Genomic DNA, 18,227 nt, shown 5'->3' on the forward strand with positions numbered 1-18,227 from the left:
GTGACTCTGGTCGCGGCACAGCGACGCCCCGGAGGGGCAGAGCATCGTCCCCTGGTGGGCAGAGCGTCGCCCCCTGGTGGGCGTGCCGGGTGGATCCCGGTCGGGCGCATGCGGGAGTCTGTCTGACTGTCTCTCCCCGTTTCCAGCTTCAGAAAAATACAAAAAAAAAAAAAAAAAAAAGAAAAATTGATGCTTCCCATCTCCCTTCCTTCCTGTCTGTCTGTCCCTATCTATCCCTTTCTCTGACTCTCTCTGTCTCTGTCAAAAAACAAAAAAGTCCTTTTCTACCTTGAAATCTGAAATATACTCTCTAGCCAGTCCCTATACCCCCTCTGTTACCTGCCATCTGTTAACTCTTTTGTTAGCTGCCACCTCTGTGACGTGGCCCCTCAGCACCAAGCTGGCTGCTGCTGGTCTTTGGCCTAGCAGTGGTCATGCCAGATGTCCTTCGTACCTTTTTCCCACCTGTGGCTCCTGACACTTTTCTGCTTTAGGTTGCTCTTTCTCCATCTCAGATAAGGGCGTTAGTACCTGACTACCTTATCTGGCCTCACGGGGTTCTCTCTGTTTTTATATTTTGACTCCTCTGTTGATCTCTTTACTTTTGTGCTTTAATCTAAGATTGAGTTTAGGACAAAGTCAGCAGCCCTGAACATTTTTATTACACTGCCATTTTTAAATTATTTTATTAAATTTACGGAAGTGACACTAGTGAATAAGATTACATCTCAAGCGTACAGTTCCATAATACATCATTGTGTATCACATCGTGTGTTCTCCTCCCAAGGCAGGTCTCTTTTTGTCCCCATGCAGTTGACCCCCCTTGACCCTCTTTCTCCTCCCACCCTGTTTTCCCTCTGGTAACCACACATCCATTTATAAAGGCTTTGTAATGACATGGGAAAAGGCTTGTGATATAACAATCAGTGAAAAACAGAATACAAAACTGCACATTGTAGCCTGACTTGTGGTGGCGCAGTGGATAAAACGTCGACCTGGAATGCTGAGGTCCCTGGTTCGAAACCCTGGACTTGCCTGGTCAAGGCACATATGGGAGTTGATGCTTCCTGATCTTCTCCTCGCCCTCCTTTCTCTCTCTCTTTTTCGTCTCTAAAATGAATAAAGTCTTAATAAAAAAAAAATAGTAAAAATAAAAAAAACAACTGCATATTGTGAGTCTGCACACAGGAGTGAGTGTGTGCATATATACTTGTAAAGGAAGAATGTTCATATGCCAAAATGTCAGGAGTTCTATCTGGGTTATGGAATTATGGGTGATCCTTATATTTTTATTATAAATTTTCTGTGTGTTCTGAATTCTGCGCCTCTAACTTTCCTTCAATGAGGATGTATTTTTTTTTAGACAGAGACTTTCATTAAAAGGGAAAGATTATGCTCAGGTATAAGGTAATTTTTAGACCATTAGAGAGAAATATCTTCAAATATATCTGTGATTAATTTGTCCTATGGGTTCCTCTCAGATTAAACCTGTATCATTTTCTGTCAATGTGCTGTTTTAGCCAAAGCTCTGAACCTAAGTATGGATTTAGAGGCAGTTTTTTAATGCTTTGTTAAAATTTATTTAAAATTTTATTATGAAAAATTTTTAACGGAAGTCGAGAGAATAGTATAATGAATCTATGTACCCACTCCCTGGAATCAGCAATCATTCACATTTTTCTACATTTACCTTATTTATTGCTGAAGTGAATACTAAAATAACTTACATGCATCTTGATATTAAACTCATAAACACTTGTACCTCTAAAAAATATTTACCTTACCCGCCTATTTTTCCTTTACACATCTGACATGATTAATCATAATTTGTAAGACTATTTAAAATATGGCCCCAAAGATTCTTCTCTTCTGTTTTTCAACCTTCCAAATACCAGGATTCTGGGTTTCCGCCGAGCCCCCCTGGTGGTGGGCAGGTTTGTTAATCTGCGGACGGAGATCAAGCCTGTGGCCACGGAGCAGCTCCTGAGCACCTTCCTGACTGTAGGTAAGAGGACTGGAGGACGTTTGGACAGGGCACAGTTAGGAAGTTACATGGGGTGTCATTGAGCAAGCTGGCTCGTGACTCTGAGGAACTGAGGACTGTAATTAAGTGAGCACAGGAGTGGGTCAGGCAGCTGGCCGTCGGGTCCTGGGGGAAAGGTGTCTCCATGGCAGGGAGCAAGTGTTCCCTCAAGTGTACTTTGTTGTGTGCAGCAGGAAGTGAGGCTCTTTACTGATTGTGTAAGTAGCTGATAACTTGACTTCTCTCTGCTTGCTCTTAAGCTAAAGCTCAGACTCCGATTTTGGCCTAAAACTGTACTTGTCTGTATATCATCGGCTGGGTAGTTTTTTCATATGCATGTACTTACTCAGGAACTTAGAATTGAGGAAACGATAAGGCAACTCTGTGAGGGTCAGAAATTCCCTCGTAGGGTTGCATTTGGGCTTGGAAGATCACCCCGCCTCCTGCCGCCCTGCAACGGGAGCCTGTCACTCGACATGTGGCACTGGCCATGGACCCCTGGCCTCTGCTCTCTATTGTCTCACTCTGAGGTGCGGGATCTCAGCTAAAACTCTCACTCCTGTTCCTGGGGGCACAGTAAGAATCAGAGAATTTAGAGGTGCTGTGGTCTCTGGTACCAGCCTATTCATGACGACTTTTTCAGTGACACATTGTAATATGACTTGGAACAGACATTGCAAGATGAACTTCACCTTGCTTTGCTAGAATGAATGGATTTGCATTTAGAATGAGTTGAAACTGAATATTTAAAAGACTTGTGACAGATTCATCATTCAGACTTTAAACTTATAAGGCTAAGCTATGCTGTTCTTACAAATAACCAAAAGCATACAGTGTCACTGATTTGTTTCATCTATTTTCTAGTCACCTTTTTTTTTTTTTTGTATTTTTCCAAAGTCAGAAGTGGGGAGGCAGTCAGACAGACTCCCGCATGCGCCTGATCGGGATCCACCCGGCACGCCCACCAGGGGGCGATGCTCTGCCCATCTGGGATGCAGCTCCGCTGTGGCTGGAGCCATTCTAGTGCCTGAGGCAGAGGCCATGGAGCCATCCTCAGTGCCTGGGGCAACTTTGCTCGATTGGAGCCTTGGCTGTGGGAGGGGAAGAGAGAGAGAGAGAAGGAGGAGAGGGGGAGGGGTGGAGAAGCAGATGGGGCACTTCTTTGTGCCCTGGCCGTGAATCCAAAGCGGGGCTTCTACACGCCAGACTGATGCTGTACCGCTGAGCCATCCGGCCAGTGCCTCTAGTCACTTTTGCTTGTTCAATTTTATGCCCAGACAAATGTAAATTCTCATTGGATGAGAAGAGGTCAATAAGAATAGGCCAGAGTCCCTGTTCTCTAGAGCAGTGATCCCCAACCTTTTTTGGGCCACAGACCAGTTTAATGTCAGAAAATATTTTTACGGACCAGCCTTTAGGGTGGGACGGATAAATGTATCACGTGACTGAGACAAGCGTCAAGAGTGAGTCTTAGACGGATGTAACAGAGGGAATCTGGTCATTTTTAAAAAATAAAACATCGTTCAGACTTAAATATGAATAAAACAGAAATAATGTAAGTTATTTATTCTTTCACTGCGGACCAGTACCAAATGGCCCACAGACCAGTACCGGTCTGCGGCCTGGGGTTTGGGGACCACTGCTCTAGAGACTCATAGAGGTTAGCTCTCAGATGTGTGAGGTATGGGGGAGAGGCCAGGAAGAGGTTTGTAGAGGAGGTATTAACATTTGGACTGAGTATTGAAGAATCAGTAGGAGCTACCCAGGCAGTAAAGAGGAACGGGCATTTGGCAGAATACTAGGAAATAATAATAGAAACAAGAGCATAAAGACCTGGAGGCACACAGGGTCAGTACATCGGGGAGTGAACTTCTGTTACACCCACAGCACAGGGCACTGTCTTAGTTCAGGCTCCTATAACAAGACATCATAGGCTGTGTGGCTGTGACAGTAAAGACTCATGCACAGTTCTGAAGGCTAGAAGTTCAAGGTCAGGGTGCCAGTGAGGTTGGTTCTGATGAGGGCCCTCTTTCTAGTTTACAGTCAGCCACCTTCTTGCCCTGTTCTCATGTGGCAGAGAGAGAGAGAGAGAGAGACACCATCTTTCTCCTGTCTCTTCTTACAGTGATGCTAATCCCAGCATGAGGGCTTCTCCCAAAGCCCCACCTCCAGATGCCACCACAGTGAGGATTAGGGCTTCTTCACCATAGGAATTCTAGGGTACGCAGAGATTGAGTCTGTAGCCTGTAGGTAGAGGGATTTGACTGGAGGTGGGTTTTAAATAATAGACTGACCTTAGCACATTTGAAAAATGTATCACTGGATAACTTAGTGTGATAACTGAATTCTATGTAGCCCTTGCAACTTGACAAAGCACTTTTACACAGTTACCTTATTCAATCCCCTTGACAAGAGTGCAGTTTAGGAGAGGAGGGAGGTTTATCCATGTCATGCCTGCGAAAGAAGCTAAAAAGAGTCAACTGACTTTCCCAAAGTCCTAAAATGACTAATTGTTAGCCAGAGTTCAAGCTCAGATCTGAAACCCTCAAATATTTAATTTGCTTATATTCTTTTATAGTTATTCATTCAACAAAATTTTGTTGCACGTCTGTGGCAGGCTCTGTGCTAGGTGCTGAATACCTGGAAATGAATGCTTCCTTCCTGTCTTCACGGAGCTCCGTCTAGTTGGGGAACCAGGCGTGTGCAGAGAGCCGCGCAGGGCCAGGGCCCGGGCGACAGTCACCCAGCGAAGGGGTCACTGCAGCCAGGTCTCACTGGGAGAGGAACAGTTCCACGGAACAGTACATCGGTTTCTGAACTCCTAACCTTTTTTGTGCTAGAGACGCTTTTGGCAGTCTAGAGAAGCTTATGGATGCTTTTTCAAAATGTTTTTAAAAACATAAATTAGAATGCATAGACTTATACATGAAGCTAACAATATTGAAATATTTTGTATCAAAATATAAAACTTTTTCAACAAGCAAATTTGTGATATTGTTACTTGTGCCTTGTTATTTAATACATTAAATAATTTGAGACTATAAATGATACTTTGTAATATTTGCACAATGCTACTATGATATGAAAAATCTGTGATTTTAGTGAAAAAGCCACAGGTAACGCTAATTTACTGCTGATGTAATTAGTGAAGGAAATGCTAAGTTTCAGGCAGGAGTTAATGAAAATAGAAGTGATTTTGTTCCCATCCAGTTCATGGGCTGAGTTAGCCCTGTTGCAGGTGGAGGACAGCTGTGACACAGGGTGACAAGAGAGCATGACAGCTGTGAGAATGTGATTAACTGCAGTGAAGGGTCTGGGGGGCGAGGGAGGGAGCAAGGAGGTGGTCAGGACAGCGGCACTGAAGGGCACTGAAGGCTTTCTCGTTAGGCACTGGGAGCCACTAAACGGGCTTGAACACAGGAAAATCACTTGTAGAGGGTGCGCCAGGGAGGGGAGGGTTGGGGGTGGCAGCGCTTGGGGCTGCTGGACTGAATGCATATGTAGTAGGAGTCAGAAAGCAGGGATGGGGCAGAGCAAGATTTAAGAGACTCCTGAATGGAAAGAATTTAGTAAGCATATGAAAATGGCACATTCTAGAAATACACAGCTGGTAAGTTTTAGACTGCACCATTCAGAGAAGTGTGATGAATTCTCACACTGTCACTCTGCCCAGCCCGGGACGTGGACCTTCCCGTATCTAGTGTGCCCACCCACCTGTGCCATGCGTGCTGCCTCCTGCAGGCGCTCTGGCAGAACAGACTAAGACATGACTCTCCTCTGCTTAGAGGGAGCTCAGAAGGGCGCTTGTGACAGCAGTGGACGCCCAGAGAGAGATCAGGTAGAAGGGACCCAGGGAAAGGGAGACTTCTTTACACCGTGTGCTTTTATTACCTGTATAATAGTTAATGTAAGTTCAGGATCTTGGTTACTTAGCTGCTGTCTCTCTTCTACGTTCTTTGGGGACAGTTTGGAATCTTCCTTTTTTCCTGACTTGGAGCCTGTACTTGGTTCCTTTCTCTCCTTTAGGAAATAATACTTGTTTCTACGGGAAGTGTTATTACTGCCGAGAAACAGAACCCGCCTGTGCTGATGGAGACACGATGGAGGGGTCTGTCACACTCTGGCTTCCAGACGTGTGGCCTCTGCAGAAGCACCGACACCCCTGGGGCCGGACCTACCGAGAGGGCAAACTGGCCAGGTAAATGCCCCTTGAGCCACTCCTCCGCTGTCCCCTGTGCCTGGCCAGGAGCCAGCCCCATGTGCAGCCTGGGGTCTGTCCTGGACGAGGAACACCGGAGGGTCGGGCAAGCCTGTTGGGCAGGGACCTGGTCTTCTGTGTCAGACAGTGTCAGGCACAGCGCTGGCGCTGTCAGTAACCTGGCGATGTGCCTGCCTCCAGGTGGGAGTATGACGAGAGCTACTGTGACGCCGTGAAGAAGACGTCCCCCTACGACTCCGGCCCGCGCCTCTTGGACATCATCGACACAGCCGTCTTTGATTACCTGATCGGCAATGCTGACCGCCATCACTATGAGAGCTTTCAGGATGACGAGGGCGCCAGCATGCTCATCCTTCTCGACAATGCCAAAAGGTAGGGCCAGCTGGGCGTCCCTGGTGGGGGTTCCTGTGGGGACTGGGCAGCCAGCCTTCATGTGGCTGCTTGGGCCCGGGGTCTGCGCCGCTGTGCTCCCATGCCTCCGCCCTTGCTCAGGGGCTTTAAAGAAACGGGAACACGCTTTTTTCTGGGAGTCAGACTGTGACTATTCACAGACAGCTGGAAACCAAGGCCTTGGGTTTATTGCTACTCACGTCATCCTTTCTTGACTATGATGTTTAGAATCTTCAGAAATAGATATTTAAATAGAACATGAAACTTAATTACTGTTAAACTTATTCTATCCACAGGCTCATGCATTTTAAAAGATGGATTTTTTTGATAGGCTGTTTGGCTAGTTTTATAGCACTCTGGGCCCAGACCTTTTGCTGTCATGAGAGGACAAGGAGTTGCTTAGTGATTATATATAAACATAAGGTATTTTCATCTTGAGAAACATAATTTTATTAGTTTTGAAAAAATGGAATGTCTTTTTTTTTAAGTCAGAGCTCTTTGAGGAACACACTGTGCAGGGGTGGGCAAAAGATTTACAGTTGTGAGCACACAAACAAGAGTTTATTCTTGTGTTATTACTTATGAGTTAGTGTGTTATTTTCCATACGAACACCCTAAGCCTCCTTTGCCCTCCCTGCGTTCTCAGTGTGCACTCTGCAGCCTCTGGCGCCCAGTGTCCCCTGCGTTCTCAGCGTGCACTCCGCACCCTCTGGCGCCCAGTGTCCCCTGCGTTCTCAGCGTGCACTCCGCAGCCTCTGGCGCCCAGTGTCCCCTGCGTTCTCAGCGTGCACTCCGCACCCTCTGGCGCCCAGTGTCCCCTGCGTTCTCAGCGTGCACTCCGCACCCTCTGGCGCCCAGTGTCCCCTGCGTTCTCAGCGTGCACTCCGCACCCTCTGGCGCCCAGTGTCCCCTGCGTTCTCAGCGTGCACTCCGCACCCTCTGGCGCCCAGTGTCCCCTGCGTTCTCAGCGTGCACTCCGCACCCTCTGGCGCCCAGTGTCCCCTGCGTTCTCAGCGTGCACTCCGCACCCTCTGGCGCCCAGTGTCCCCTGCGTTCTCAGCGTGCACTCCGCACCCTCTGGCGCCCAGTGTCCCCTGCGTTCTCAGCGTGCACTCTGCACCCTCTGGTGCCCAGTGCGGTGCCGCACGGTGTTACACATCAGTGTCAGCTGGTAGAACACTTCTCTGGAGCCTGGAACTCTCTTGTCCACTGCTGTTACCACTGGTAGCTGAGAATAAGCTAGGATGCAGTCCTCTGCAAAGAATGCATGGGCAGATTTGCTAACGACACGGCCCCGACACTGTGCACCAGGTGCGGTGTGCTCTGTGGAAGGTGGCTACAGCCACAGGAGGCGAGAGGCCAGCAGGCACCACCTCCCCCCCCCCCCAGCACAGCAGGCAGTAGCCAGTGCTGCATGAAAATCTTTATCCTTACTTGTAAAAATGATCTGCTATAAATTGCCGCTAAGATCATTTTTATATCTCCTTCGAATTAACTGTTTTCTCAGCTTCTGTGAGTAGTTTTTCCAGTTTGAATACATCCGTATGTTTACTGTGGAGAACAGGATAATCCAAATCTGTTCTGACTAGTAATTTTGGAGTAGAACAGCGTAACTTCTCTTTACAAGCACTGACTGTCCACGTGCTGGCGGGGCCTGCGATGCAGAGCCTGTGTCTCTCCGCCCACACTTAGTGTCCTCGGGTTTGGAGGTCTCTGTGTCTCCCTTTGGTCCGTGTTACCGTGGTTGTGCGCCAGCACCTTGCTGTGTCTTGTCAGGAGAAAGGGTCCTCATAAACGAGTAGATTCATTGTTCGTTACTGTAGTACAAGCTGTTAGGAATCCTGTGTCTAATTGGTCATGCCCTGTTTATTTTTTAATTTAAGTGATTGGAGTTGTGGGAGCATGAAATTATTTAGGATCATGTTAGGGTTTCTTACAGAATTTGTTCTGCTCCAATGCTGAGATAGCTGGTGCTTCCCCCCAATTTACTGTGATCTCATTTTACTTTCAGCTTTGGGAACCCCTCGCTGGACGAGAGAAGCATTCTTGCCCCTCTCTATCAGTGTTGCATGTAAGTTACGCACACCACGTGCCAGGCTCAGGTCACAATACATCATGTTAGTTACGCACACCACGTGCCAGGCTCAGGTCACAATACATCATGTTAGTTATGCACACCACATGCCAGGCTCGTGTAACAGTTCATTGTGTTAGTTACACAACATGCCAGGCTCAGGTTGCAATATGGCATGTTCGTGGCCTTAAAACTTCCTAACCCCTGAGTGGGGCTCTTCATGCGTTTCCAACCCAGAACCCCTCAGAGTCCTGAGATGGAGGACTAAGGAAGGGTGCAGGCCAGAAACCCTGCACTCAATTCATTTTGAATTTTGTATGAATAGAGAAGTGTTCCATCTATTCACTAAGGTATATCTGTATTTTTTTTTAATAGCACAATATAGTCTGCTTCCTCCTCCCTCAAACCTAATACAGTCTGTGTCCCTGGCCACTGTAATGTGTTTACCATATGGTTTCAAGTCCTCTCTCTCACCTCTGCAGACACCCTGTGGTCTGCATATCTCAATTTGAAATTGTATAAACCGAAAGTATCATTTCTCATAGGTATTTAGTAACTGATTTTTTAAGCCTATGTTAGAGAATAAAGAAATTAAAAAGTTAATCAAGAAAATGAGATAAAGACACAGCGCTCTAAGGAGCTCCTTTTCAGATAATGATTGCTGGAAAAATTTAAAGCGAGCCCTGAGAATCAGCCGGAGCCCACACAGAAATGCAAGTCCACTTCCTGCTGGTCAGACCCAAGCCCCTGGGACCGTGGAAGACTGCCCCTCCCGGCAGCTGATCTGCTTCTCTCCTCTCCTTTTCTTTTCTTAATCACAAAGATATTCTGCAGAAAGATTACCCAGGCAACCCTTAATTATCTTTATTTAGTATTGGGAAGCAATGATATATCCAATCAGAAACTATCTTTGAAGGACAATGTGTTTATATTAATACATACTTAGTGTTATCCATCTGGTCTACTCAGGAGATAGCAAAGACATAGTGGGTTAAACAGGGAAGTTTAGTGTAGAGAATGATCCACTCTGATGCCAGAGTGGCTATAAAAGAAAGCTAGGGCTGAGGGAGAGCACCCAAGGATGGACAAACTTGGAAGAGGACCCCCTTCCCAAGGCTGGTAGTTCAGCCCACTGGGTGGCAGGGAAGCCCACCAGTTGGCCGGCACTGGGTTAAGCAGGAATCAGCCCTCCAGAGTGCAGGCAGGGTATAGGTGTCAGCAACTGGTGTCATGGCATTCAAGGGGGGGGGGGGATGGCTTGGTAGGAACCCTCTGGGTTCTAGGCCGCACCTGTTTATAGATCTGCAGAGGGAGTTGGGGCTCCACAGTGGGCAGGGGCCGTTGGGGCCTCTGGTTTCCATTTCGGGAGGGTCTCAGGCTGGTTTTGACCAGGCCAGAACGAGGCTGCTGCAGCATCACCAAGGGCCTGCCCCATTCCGTGTCTGGGCTGGGCAGAGCTGCATGGGTGACCTGGCCTGCACACTGCGTCCTCCTGCAGTGTTCCTCCGGCGCCCTCTACCGAGAAGGCTTAAGAGGAGATAGAGACGCTTAAAGGAATCTATTATAGCAGGCCACATCAGGTGACACCTTGGTTGTACAAGGGAAGCCCAGACACTAAGGGCACTTGTAGTGTATTTCAAAATAGCAAAACCACACTGTCTCTGTGCTTCATCCCTCCCATGCTTAGCCAACACTGGCCTACTTTACTTAATTACTTATGAAATGGTTGCAGAACAGGCTTCCGGCAGAGGGCCCCCCACCCTGTTTTGCACACCTAGTGATTCTCGCATGGGGTGAGCACTTTCCTCCTGATATAAACAGAGGTCCTTCTTAAGGTGGTGAAATAATTAAGGAAAGTAGGTGTCCTTAGAATCAGCTTTTCCTATGCATAATATTAATGGTAGAAAATCTTTCAAATTCAGAAACATAAAAAGAAGGAAATTAAAGCCACACATTAAGACATAAGGATAATTTCTGTTAACACTATAGTGTCTTCATTCTAATCATGTGCATGCTTGTGAGTGTGTACACCCATTTTCCTTCCCCACAGATTTGGAGTAAAACAGTCTCTTTATTCCAGCCCGCACCCCAGCCCAACATTTTGTCATGGACATTTTCCTGTGCCACTGAATTTTCTTTCCTCCTTTTCATGTCTGCATGGTATTTCCGTGAATGGATGTGATGCTGTGACGTAACTCATTTAACTGCCAATTATTGGATGTTCAGATTAGTTCACATCCTATGATAGCACTGCAATGCACATTTGTAAAACTGCATGTATTATCTCTCATTCATTACCTAGAAAAATAGCAAAATGTGACTTACTCATAATGCTATTTTCAGTTGTTATTTTGCATAATTATTTCTTTACTTTTGTGTGCTAAGCAGGCTTTAAATTCCATGCGATAGTGAGAGGTGTGTAACCAGTCCACAAACATTCTCTTCCAGCATTCGGGTTTCTACCTGGAACAGACTGAACTACCTGAAGAATGGTGTGCTGAAGTCTGCCTTAAAGTCGGCCATGGCCCACGACCCCATCTCCCCAGTGCTCTCCACCCCCCACCTGGACGCTGTGGACCAGCGGCTCCTGAGTGTCCTGGCCACCGTGAAGCAGTGCACTGACCAGTTTGGGATGGACACTGTGCTGGTGGAAGACAGGATGCCTCTCTCTCACTTGTAATTCGCAACACAGAATAACTGAAACTTCTTTTTTACAAAGATAGAGAAACAGCACAATCAATTCCAAATGGTATGAGAGGGATTAGAGATGGCCAGCAGCAAGTTTTGGTGATCAGGGGCAGGGTGGCCTGGGCTTGCTTTGGTGTTTTCCGTCGTAGAAACTAAAGCGAGGACTGTAAGTTTCGGACAACGGAAATGTTCCTGCTCAGTCACCGGACTTCCTTGGCACTCGCCCGTTCTCATGCCAAAGGACCAGCAGGTGTGCCGTCTGGATAGGTTAGCGCTGGGGTTGGTTCTGGAGTGTGCGGCCCTATCGTCCTTCTGCCACGCCTGTAGATTTTCTGGAAACACTTTGCAATCTCAAGTCAGACTGGGGTTTTCACTGCCCGCTGAGGAGGGTGGGAGGGCGGCAGGGCTGCCTGGTGCTCTGCGGGGCCGCAGAGGGGGTGTTGCAGGGGGTGTGTTTTTACAACAAGTGGCAGGAATAACAGAAGCGGGAGAGGGGTTTGGGCTTCTCAGCGATGGGGCCGCCGGAGTGGCGCTTCCGATGCCTCTCAGAGGCGGGGAGGCGGGAGGGGGGAGAAGGTAGAACCGGGGCCAGGGAGACAGATGACTGGGCTGGTGAAAGCAGCTCCCCCAGATTTAAGTTCTTAAACTGAGTAAAAAGCTAATGTGACACGTGTCCACATAAAGTCTGCGTTCTCCCAGTTGTGTTGAAATTAACCAAAAATTGACCCTAGAGAGCTTCTTGTTCAGCCCAAACATGATTCTCTTAGACTTTTATTTTTTTCCTTTTGCCCAAAAGAGACAAATCTTTCCAAATTAACAAAGCAAATGAAGAATACTTTGGATGAGATTTAGGCAGCCTGTGACCTCTGCCATCCTGGTTTCACTTCGGAAACGAATTTCTGCCTCTGCCTTTAAGGCCTTTGGAGCTGCTATTCCCCAGAGATCGGCCAGCCTGATCGTGGCTTTCTTGTGAGAAAAGCCAGCTCCCTCCTACAGGTGATGGTGCCCGTCCTGCTGGTGGCCGGATCCGTCTTGTGTACCAGGAAGAGCCTTAAGACTTTGATTTATGTCAAACCCTAATTTTGTCATTTACTCTTGTTTGGAGTTTCAAACCCATGTTCCTCTGTCTCTTGTTCGCACTCTCAAATTTCAGGTTACTAAAACACAGGCTTAGTTTGGGTTGTGGCAAAGAGGTTGTGACGTGTAAGCAGCTGCAGTAGAATAGAGGGCCAGGACAGCGGGCCCGGTGCCTGCCCCCTGTCCTCGGAGCTGCAGGACCAGCCCACAGGTTGTCTGGGTGCTGTGCCAGGCCTGTGCTGTAGAGCAGAGGCTGGTAGTTAGCACTGTGGGTGAACAAGCATATTCTAGCCACTGGAGACGAGTTTTAAGTAAACAGTTTTGAACTCCTTTCAAAAGCAGTTTAGACTTTATGCCTCAACGTCCTCACATTGAAAGATAACTGAGTGTCCTGGGACTACTTTATAAGAGCGTGAAGTTGGGACACTTTTGTACTTCATAAGTACATTTTGAGATGTACACAGCTGGCTGAGTTCTTGTAAAAGGTACTGAATTTAAGAAGACAGGTATTAGCACAAAACACTGAAGTAGAATTAATGAAAGGAGGCACTGATTCCAGTTGCAAGGCCAGGTACTTGAGAGGGTATGGGTGCATAGAGTCCTCAATGGAGCCTAGGACGCCTGGGAGTGTGCTCACTGCGGGGCCAGCAGCGGCCGGAGCTGCTGTCCTCGCTGCGCTAACTTCTGGGCCAGTGTTCTTTCAACACGTGATCCTGTCAGTGCCACATTGTACTGAAGAGCTGTCCCCAAACTGGGAACTTTGTTCATAATGTTGAAGGCACGAGGTTCTGCTGAGAAAAGGACTAGGAGGGACATGGCTTTGAAGATGTCCCGTCCCTTTGTAAAACATGGCCAAAAATTAGTCATATCATTCTCTTTCCTTACTAGTTAAAAATTCATGCTCTAAAACGGTGTTCCAGACCTGTATTGGTTAAAGTTAGGATTATGCTAATGACATGTTACTGAGAAAGGAAGTTTGGGTTCAGGGGCATTATTGGATTAAGTAAAGAAAGTATGTTCAGGTGAACCTTGAAGAAAATCAACCATAAACATATGGTAGCCCTAAAATTCACAAACACTAAATTTTGTTTGAAAAAACAGGTAGATATCTTTTCAAAAGTTTCCTAACACTATCCTCTTTGCCATTTATTTATTAGAATCTAGCACTATTATAGTCGGACAAGTCATTGGAAGGGGTTTTGGTCAGCCTGAAGTAGGGTGTGCCTAGGTGACGTGGAAGGGTAGATGCGGGTACATTTGAATATAATAAAGCTAGGGAAATCAGAGCTATTTACTTTTCTCCTCCTGTTTCTTAAATGTGTTGATTCCAGAGTTTGAATGGAGAACTATGAGGGGAGAGGTTTCAATCTAAAACTGTTCTTTAATGTGAGTCTATATTCTGGGTTTGGCCATAAATAATTCCCTGTGCAGAACAGACGAAGAGACAGGCTCGGATTTGCTCGGAGCGTTATTCAGCAACGTGTTAGTAAGGCATTTCTCTGTTTGCACTCAGATTGATATGTCAAATGAGATTTAAGAAGGAAATGGGAGAATTTGGGTACATTCACAGCATATTATTTTGCAAAAGATGAATCCTATATGTGGGCCATTTTTCAATGTCATCTGAAGGCAACATCTTCTTCCAAAGAAACCCATGCTTTCTTTAAAAAAAGAAAAGGCTTTGGCCTCCCCTTCCAATCCACCATGTTCCGTCAGCCTCCCTTCTCCTTCTCAATGGCCCTGTGTCCTTGGCTGCCCAGTAAGTGCTCGCACCTCAGTCATGGTGAAGCAGCCCGTCAGCGAGCTGTCTCATACGAGACGTCCTGTGAGCGTGAGCCTCAGGAAACGTCAGGAAAGGTGGACGTATGTATATAGTCATATATGTATTTTAGCGAGAAAAGTATTTATTTTGACACAGGGAAACACTGATTTATGTTGCTGAAGAACTTGAAGCTAGTGAAAGGTTTTCCTCTCGGCCCCTGGGAGTGGGCCCTATGAGCAAAAAGGCCATTCATTCAGCAGCCACCTGCTGAGCGACTCCAGTGAGCCAGCCCCGCTAGGACTTGAACGAACCAGGTAGACCCGCCTGCAGAAACCTGCACAGGGAAAGCCAGCTTCCCCTCCGGTGCGATTCCTCCAGTCTGGGCTGAAAAGGTAGGGGTGGGGGCAGGGGAAGGGGACTGTGCTGCCACAGGCTTTTAAGGAACTAAGGTGTTCCGAATACAGATGTTTGGGGGAACTGGGGGTAACTTACTGGGAAGCTTATTTGCTTAAAAGGGAAGTGTAAGAACCTCCAACCTCTGTTTTGATCTGCCAAGGATTTCCTCTGAGAGCTGTTGTATTGTACAAACAGAGGCTGTGCTTGGTAACTCACCAAACCAGACAGATGTGCACCTAAATTTCTAGTGTGTTCTATGGGTTTCAGTTCTGAAAAAAAAAAAAAAGATGAATAAAGATTTTAATAAGTATTTACGTGTGATGTTTTCCTCTTACCCCCCCCCCCCCCATTTCAGGATATTGCCAGTGTTTTCTATTTCAATCTGCTATCTGTTGTGTTAGGGGACAGAAGGTTACATCACCATCTTGTACCTCCACAGTATCTGATGAATCAGACCGTTGGCTTCCTCAAGGGCCTTCAAAAGGCCTATACCATGTGACTAGACCACAATTCCCCAAAGGATAACTCTTGGGTGCTTTTTGTCTATTTAGTAATTAACTCAATTCTTGCAGCTTTAGAGGTGAAGAGTTATGAATCCCAAAGAACTTGTCAGGGCAGAATGTGGAGGCATGGAAGAGAAGACCAGATCCCGGATTGTAATTCTTAGGACACCTGTATTTTTTTTATTTTTTATTTTTTTTATTTTTCTGAAGCTGGAAACGGGGAGAGACAGACAGACTTCCGCATGTGCCCGACCGGGATCCACCCGGCACACCCACCAGGGGCGACGCTCTGGCAATGCTCTGCCCCTCCAGGGCGTCGCTCTGCCGCGACCAGAGCCACTCTAGCACCTGGGGCAGAGGCCAAGGAGCCATCCCCAGCGCCCGGGCCTTCTTTGCTCCAATGGAGCCTTGGCTGCGGGAGGGGAAGAGAGAGACAGAGAGGAAGGGGGGGGGGGTGGAGAAGCAGATGGGCGCTTCTCCTATGTGCCCTGGCCGGGAATCGAACCCGGGTCCCCCGCATGCCAGGCCGACGCTCTACCGCTGAGCCAACCGGCCAGGGCCGGACACCTGTATTTTTAACTTTTGAAGTAGAAATCCAGCATCATAGATCTCGAGCACACAACTGAGCAGCGTTCTTATGACTTTTTTACTTGATCGACAGTATTTGTGTTTGCTCCCGTTTTTGTCATTTGCACTTGAATAGCAATAGGAGGCTGGAGCCTAGGCCATGTTATGGACTCTCCACGGCTGATCCTTTTTCAGGCGAGAGCTCGGGCTTCGATGGCTTCTCTGGCATGTCCGAAAGACTGGTAGTGAAGCTTGAACAAGGTGGCTGGGAGTAGGAGGCGCGCTTCTGTTATGGGATAATTTCACCCGGTGTATTTGCCTATGAGAACTTTGAGCAGCCCTCATTTTGTAAGAGACGAAAATGGTCATAATTACTGGTTTAGCATGAGTGGGCTTTGTCAGGTAGGTTGCTGTGTAAATCCCAGGGAATAACAGTAGTAAGTGACGGTGTGTAGAGTATTTGATCTCTCTTCAGGAGACATTTGGCTATTGGGCTGTGAGCTGTGGATACCATCAAGATGGTAATGACTTTCCCTTTCCAGCTTGCCAAGTACTAAATGCCTCGGGAGTGATGTAAGTTAACTACAATGCAAATAAGGCCCAGGAATGAATGGTGAGGGTTGAGGGGGGGCAGAGCGGACCCATACTGAAGAGGTTGATGCAGGCCTGACATGTGGTGTGTGTAGAACCTGACTCCAGAAACGCAGAGCCTCCTGGGCCTGTGCTCTGTTGTCAGTACCTGGGTCACCAGAACTGTTTCCTATGGTTCTGGTCAGTTGTGGTTCTGGCCATGTCTTTTGAGAGGTCAGTCTCAGTCTACTGGAATGGCTCAGGGGTTTTATGGCATAGATGTTAAAGGAGCTGCTGGCATGTAGACAAGCTGTGAACCATTCATTTTATGTTTTCAGAGTTTGCCTTTTACGTGCAGAGTTTATTTGGAAGTAGACTTGATTCTTACCCAAAGGTGGTTTTCAAGGCTGAAGATGTTTTCTGACTGGGAAAACCATCTCTGCAAAGGTAAGTCCCACTGAGATGACAGCGAAGGCAGTGGGTGCCCATTTTGTCTTAGACTACTAAAATGCAGGTTTTGATTTAGTAGCTTTGGGGACAGAAATCTTGTGTTTCAAACACCGGAGCAGCACGGATGGGGTTGGCTTGCTAAGGAATTGTAGCTGCCTGTACTTTTCACAAGCGCCTTTAGGTGTCGCTATAATCCATAAAATTTGCTCCTAGAGTTCAACCAACAGCCTCCAGACTCAGAGAAGGAAATGTTAGCAATTTATTGCAACTAGATGCTCCTCTAAAAACTAGTGTTTGGATTCATTGTTTCTTTGTGGGACTGACTGGTGAAAAAATGTTTGGCCCTACTTTTCTAGGAAAAGGAAATGTCTTCTTGAAATGGAGTTGCTTGTCCAAGAATTTTCCAGCCAGCTACTTTAGTTACCATGAAATGCTAAATTCAGATCAAACTAAGAAATTAACAGTCAGCACTGCATGAAAGTGACAGTAAAAAGTTATTTCCACGGTCTTAAAGTTTGGGTTTTTTAAAGAAACTAGTATTCTAGTAATTTTATCACCATAAATTCACCTATAAACTTCACTAGTATAAATAACACCATCCAGGCTCCCTGTGTACACCATCTAGAGCCGCCGCCAGGGTGAGACACAGCTCTAATAAAAGTAAACTTGTAACTGAACTAGCCCATCAGCCCTCACAGCGTCCCTATAAAGTGACTATTTTCTATTACTGTATTTCCCCCTGTATAAGACACCTTAATTTTGGGGCCTGAGTTTTGGGGGAAAAAAAAAGTCTTATATAAAGTTATTGAACTCAAGTTTTACTCATCATAAAATTAATACAACTCCTCATACTGTCAAAGCTCCCATCCATTAGCTTGTCCTCACCTGTGTCTGATGACGATTCACTGGCTTCAACAATGAGCACAAAAACAAGTGCAAAAAAGCAGGAAATGCAAATAAAAAATCTATAACCACTGTATAAGACGCACCCAGTTTTTAGACCCCAAATTTTTCAAAAAAGGGTGAGTCTTATACATGGGGAATACAGTATCCCCATTTTATAGGTGGGGAAACTGAGGCACCAGGCAGCTAAGTAACACCCAAGGCCACATACAGAAAATGGCACGGGCCATTCAGTTAACCACTGTACTAGATTGCCATTCTGGCTCAACATTTACAGAATGAGTGATGTTTTCAGTTTCCGACTGCGTATAGAGTAGTGCGTTCCTCGGTAACTGTCCCTGGAGGGTTTCCTGAGCCGGACTGTACATAACATGGTGCTCAGTGGCTGGTCACTGCTTTGTGGAAGGCTTGGATTCAGTTTTGACATGACCTTGAGTGGCTAAGCAATACCGTATACTTACATAACAGTGCTCTCCAGTTTAACCCCTGTGTTCTGACAGAGGTGCCTACCTGGTTTCTGTAGCCGAGTGAGAGGAGCTGACCTGGTGAGCGGTGGAGTTAGGAGCAGAGACTGGGGTGCGCGGGCGAATCAATCTGCTTGTAAC

General features: G+C 46.8%; 1 protein-coding gene across 9 annotated transcripts in view; it reads left to right on the plus strand.

Annotated features, from left to right (window-relative positions):
- The window catches only part of FAM20B (FAM20B glycosaminoglycan xylosylkinase), a 38,651-nt gene extending 23,712 nt beyond the window's left edge, over positions 1 to 14,939 (plus strand). For all 9 annotated transcript variants that reach the window (XM_066361634.1, XM_066361630.1, XM_066361625.1 and 6 more), the window contains 5 exons: positions 1,896 to 2,005; positions 6,050 to 6,221; positions 6,423 to 6,614; positions 8,644 to 8,703; positions 11,155 to 14,939. In XM_066361634.1, the coding sequence (XP_066217731.1) occupies positions 1,896 to 2,005; positions 6,050 to 6,221; positions 6,423 to 6,614; positions 8,644 to 8,703; positions 11,155 to 11,386 (766 nt within the window). In that variant the 3' untranslated portion in view covers positions 11,387 to 14,939. The remainder of the gene's footprint in view (positions 1 to 1,895; positions 2,006 to 6,049; positions 6,222 to 6,422; positions 6,615 to 8,643; positions 8,704 to 11,154) is intronic.
- Positions 14,940 to 18,227: the final 3,288 nt, after the last annotated feature.

The sequence above is a fragment of the Saccopteryx leptura genome, chromosome 2, assembly GCF_036850995.1.
Source record: "Saccopteryx leptura isolate mSacLep1 chromosome 2, mSacLep1_pri_phased_curated, whole genome shotgun sequence".
Classification (NCBI taxonomy): Eukaryota; Metazoa; Chordata; class Mammalia; order Chiroptera; family Emballonuridae; genus Saccopteryx; species Saccopteryx leptura.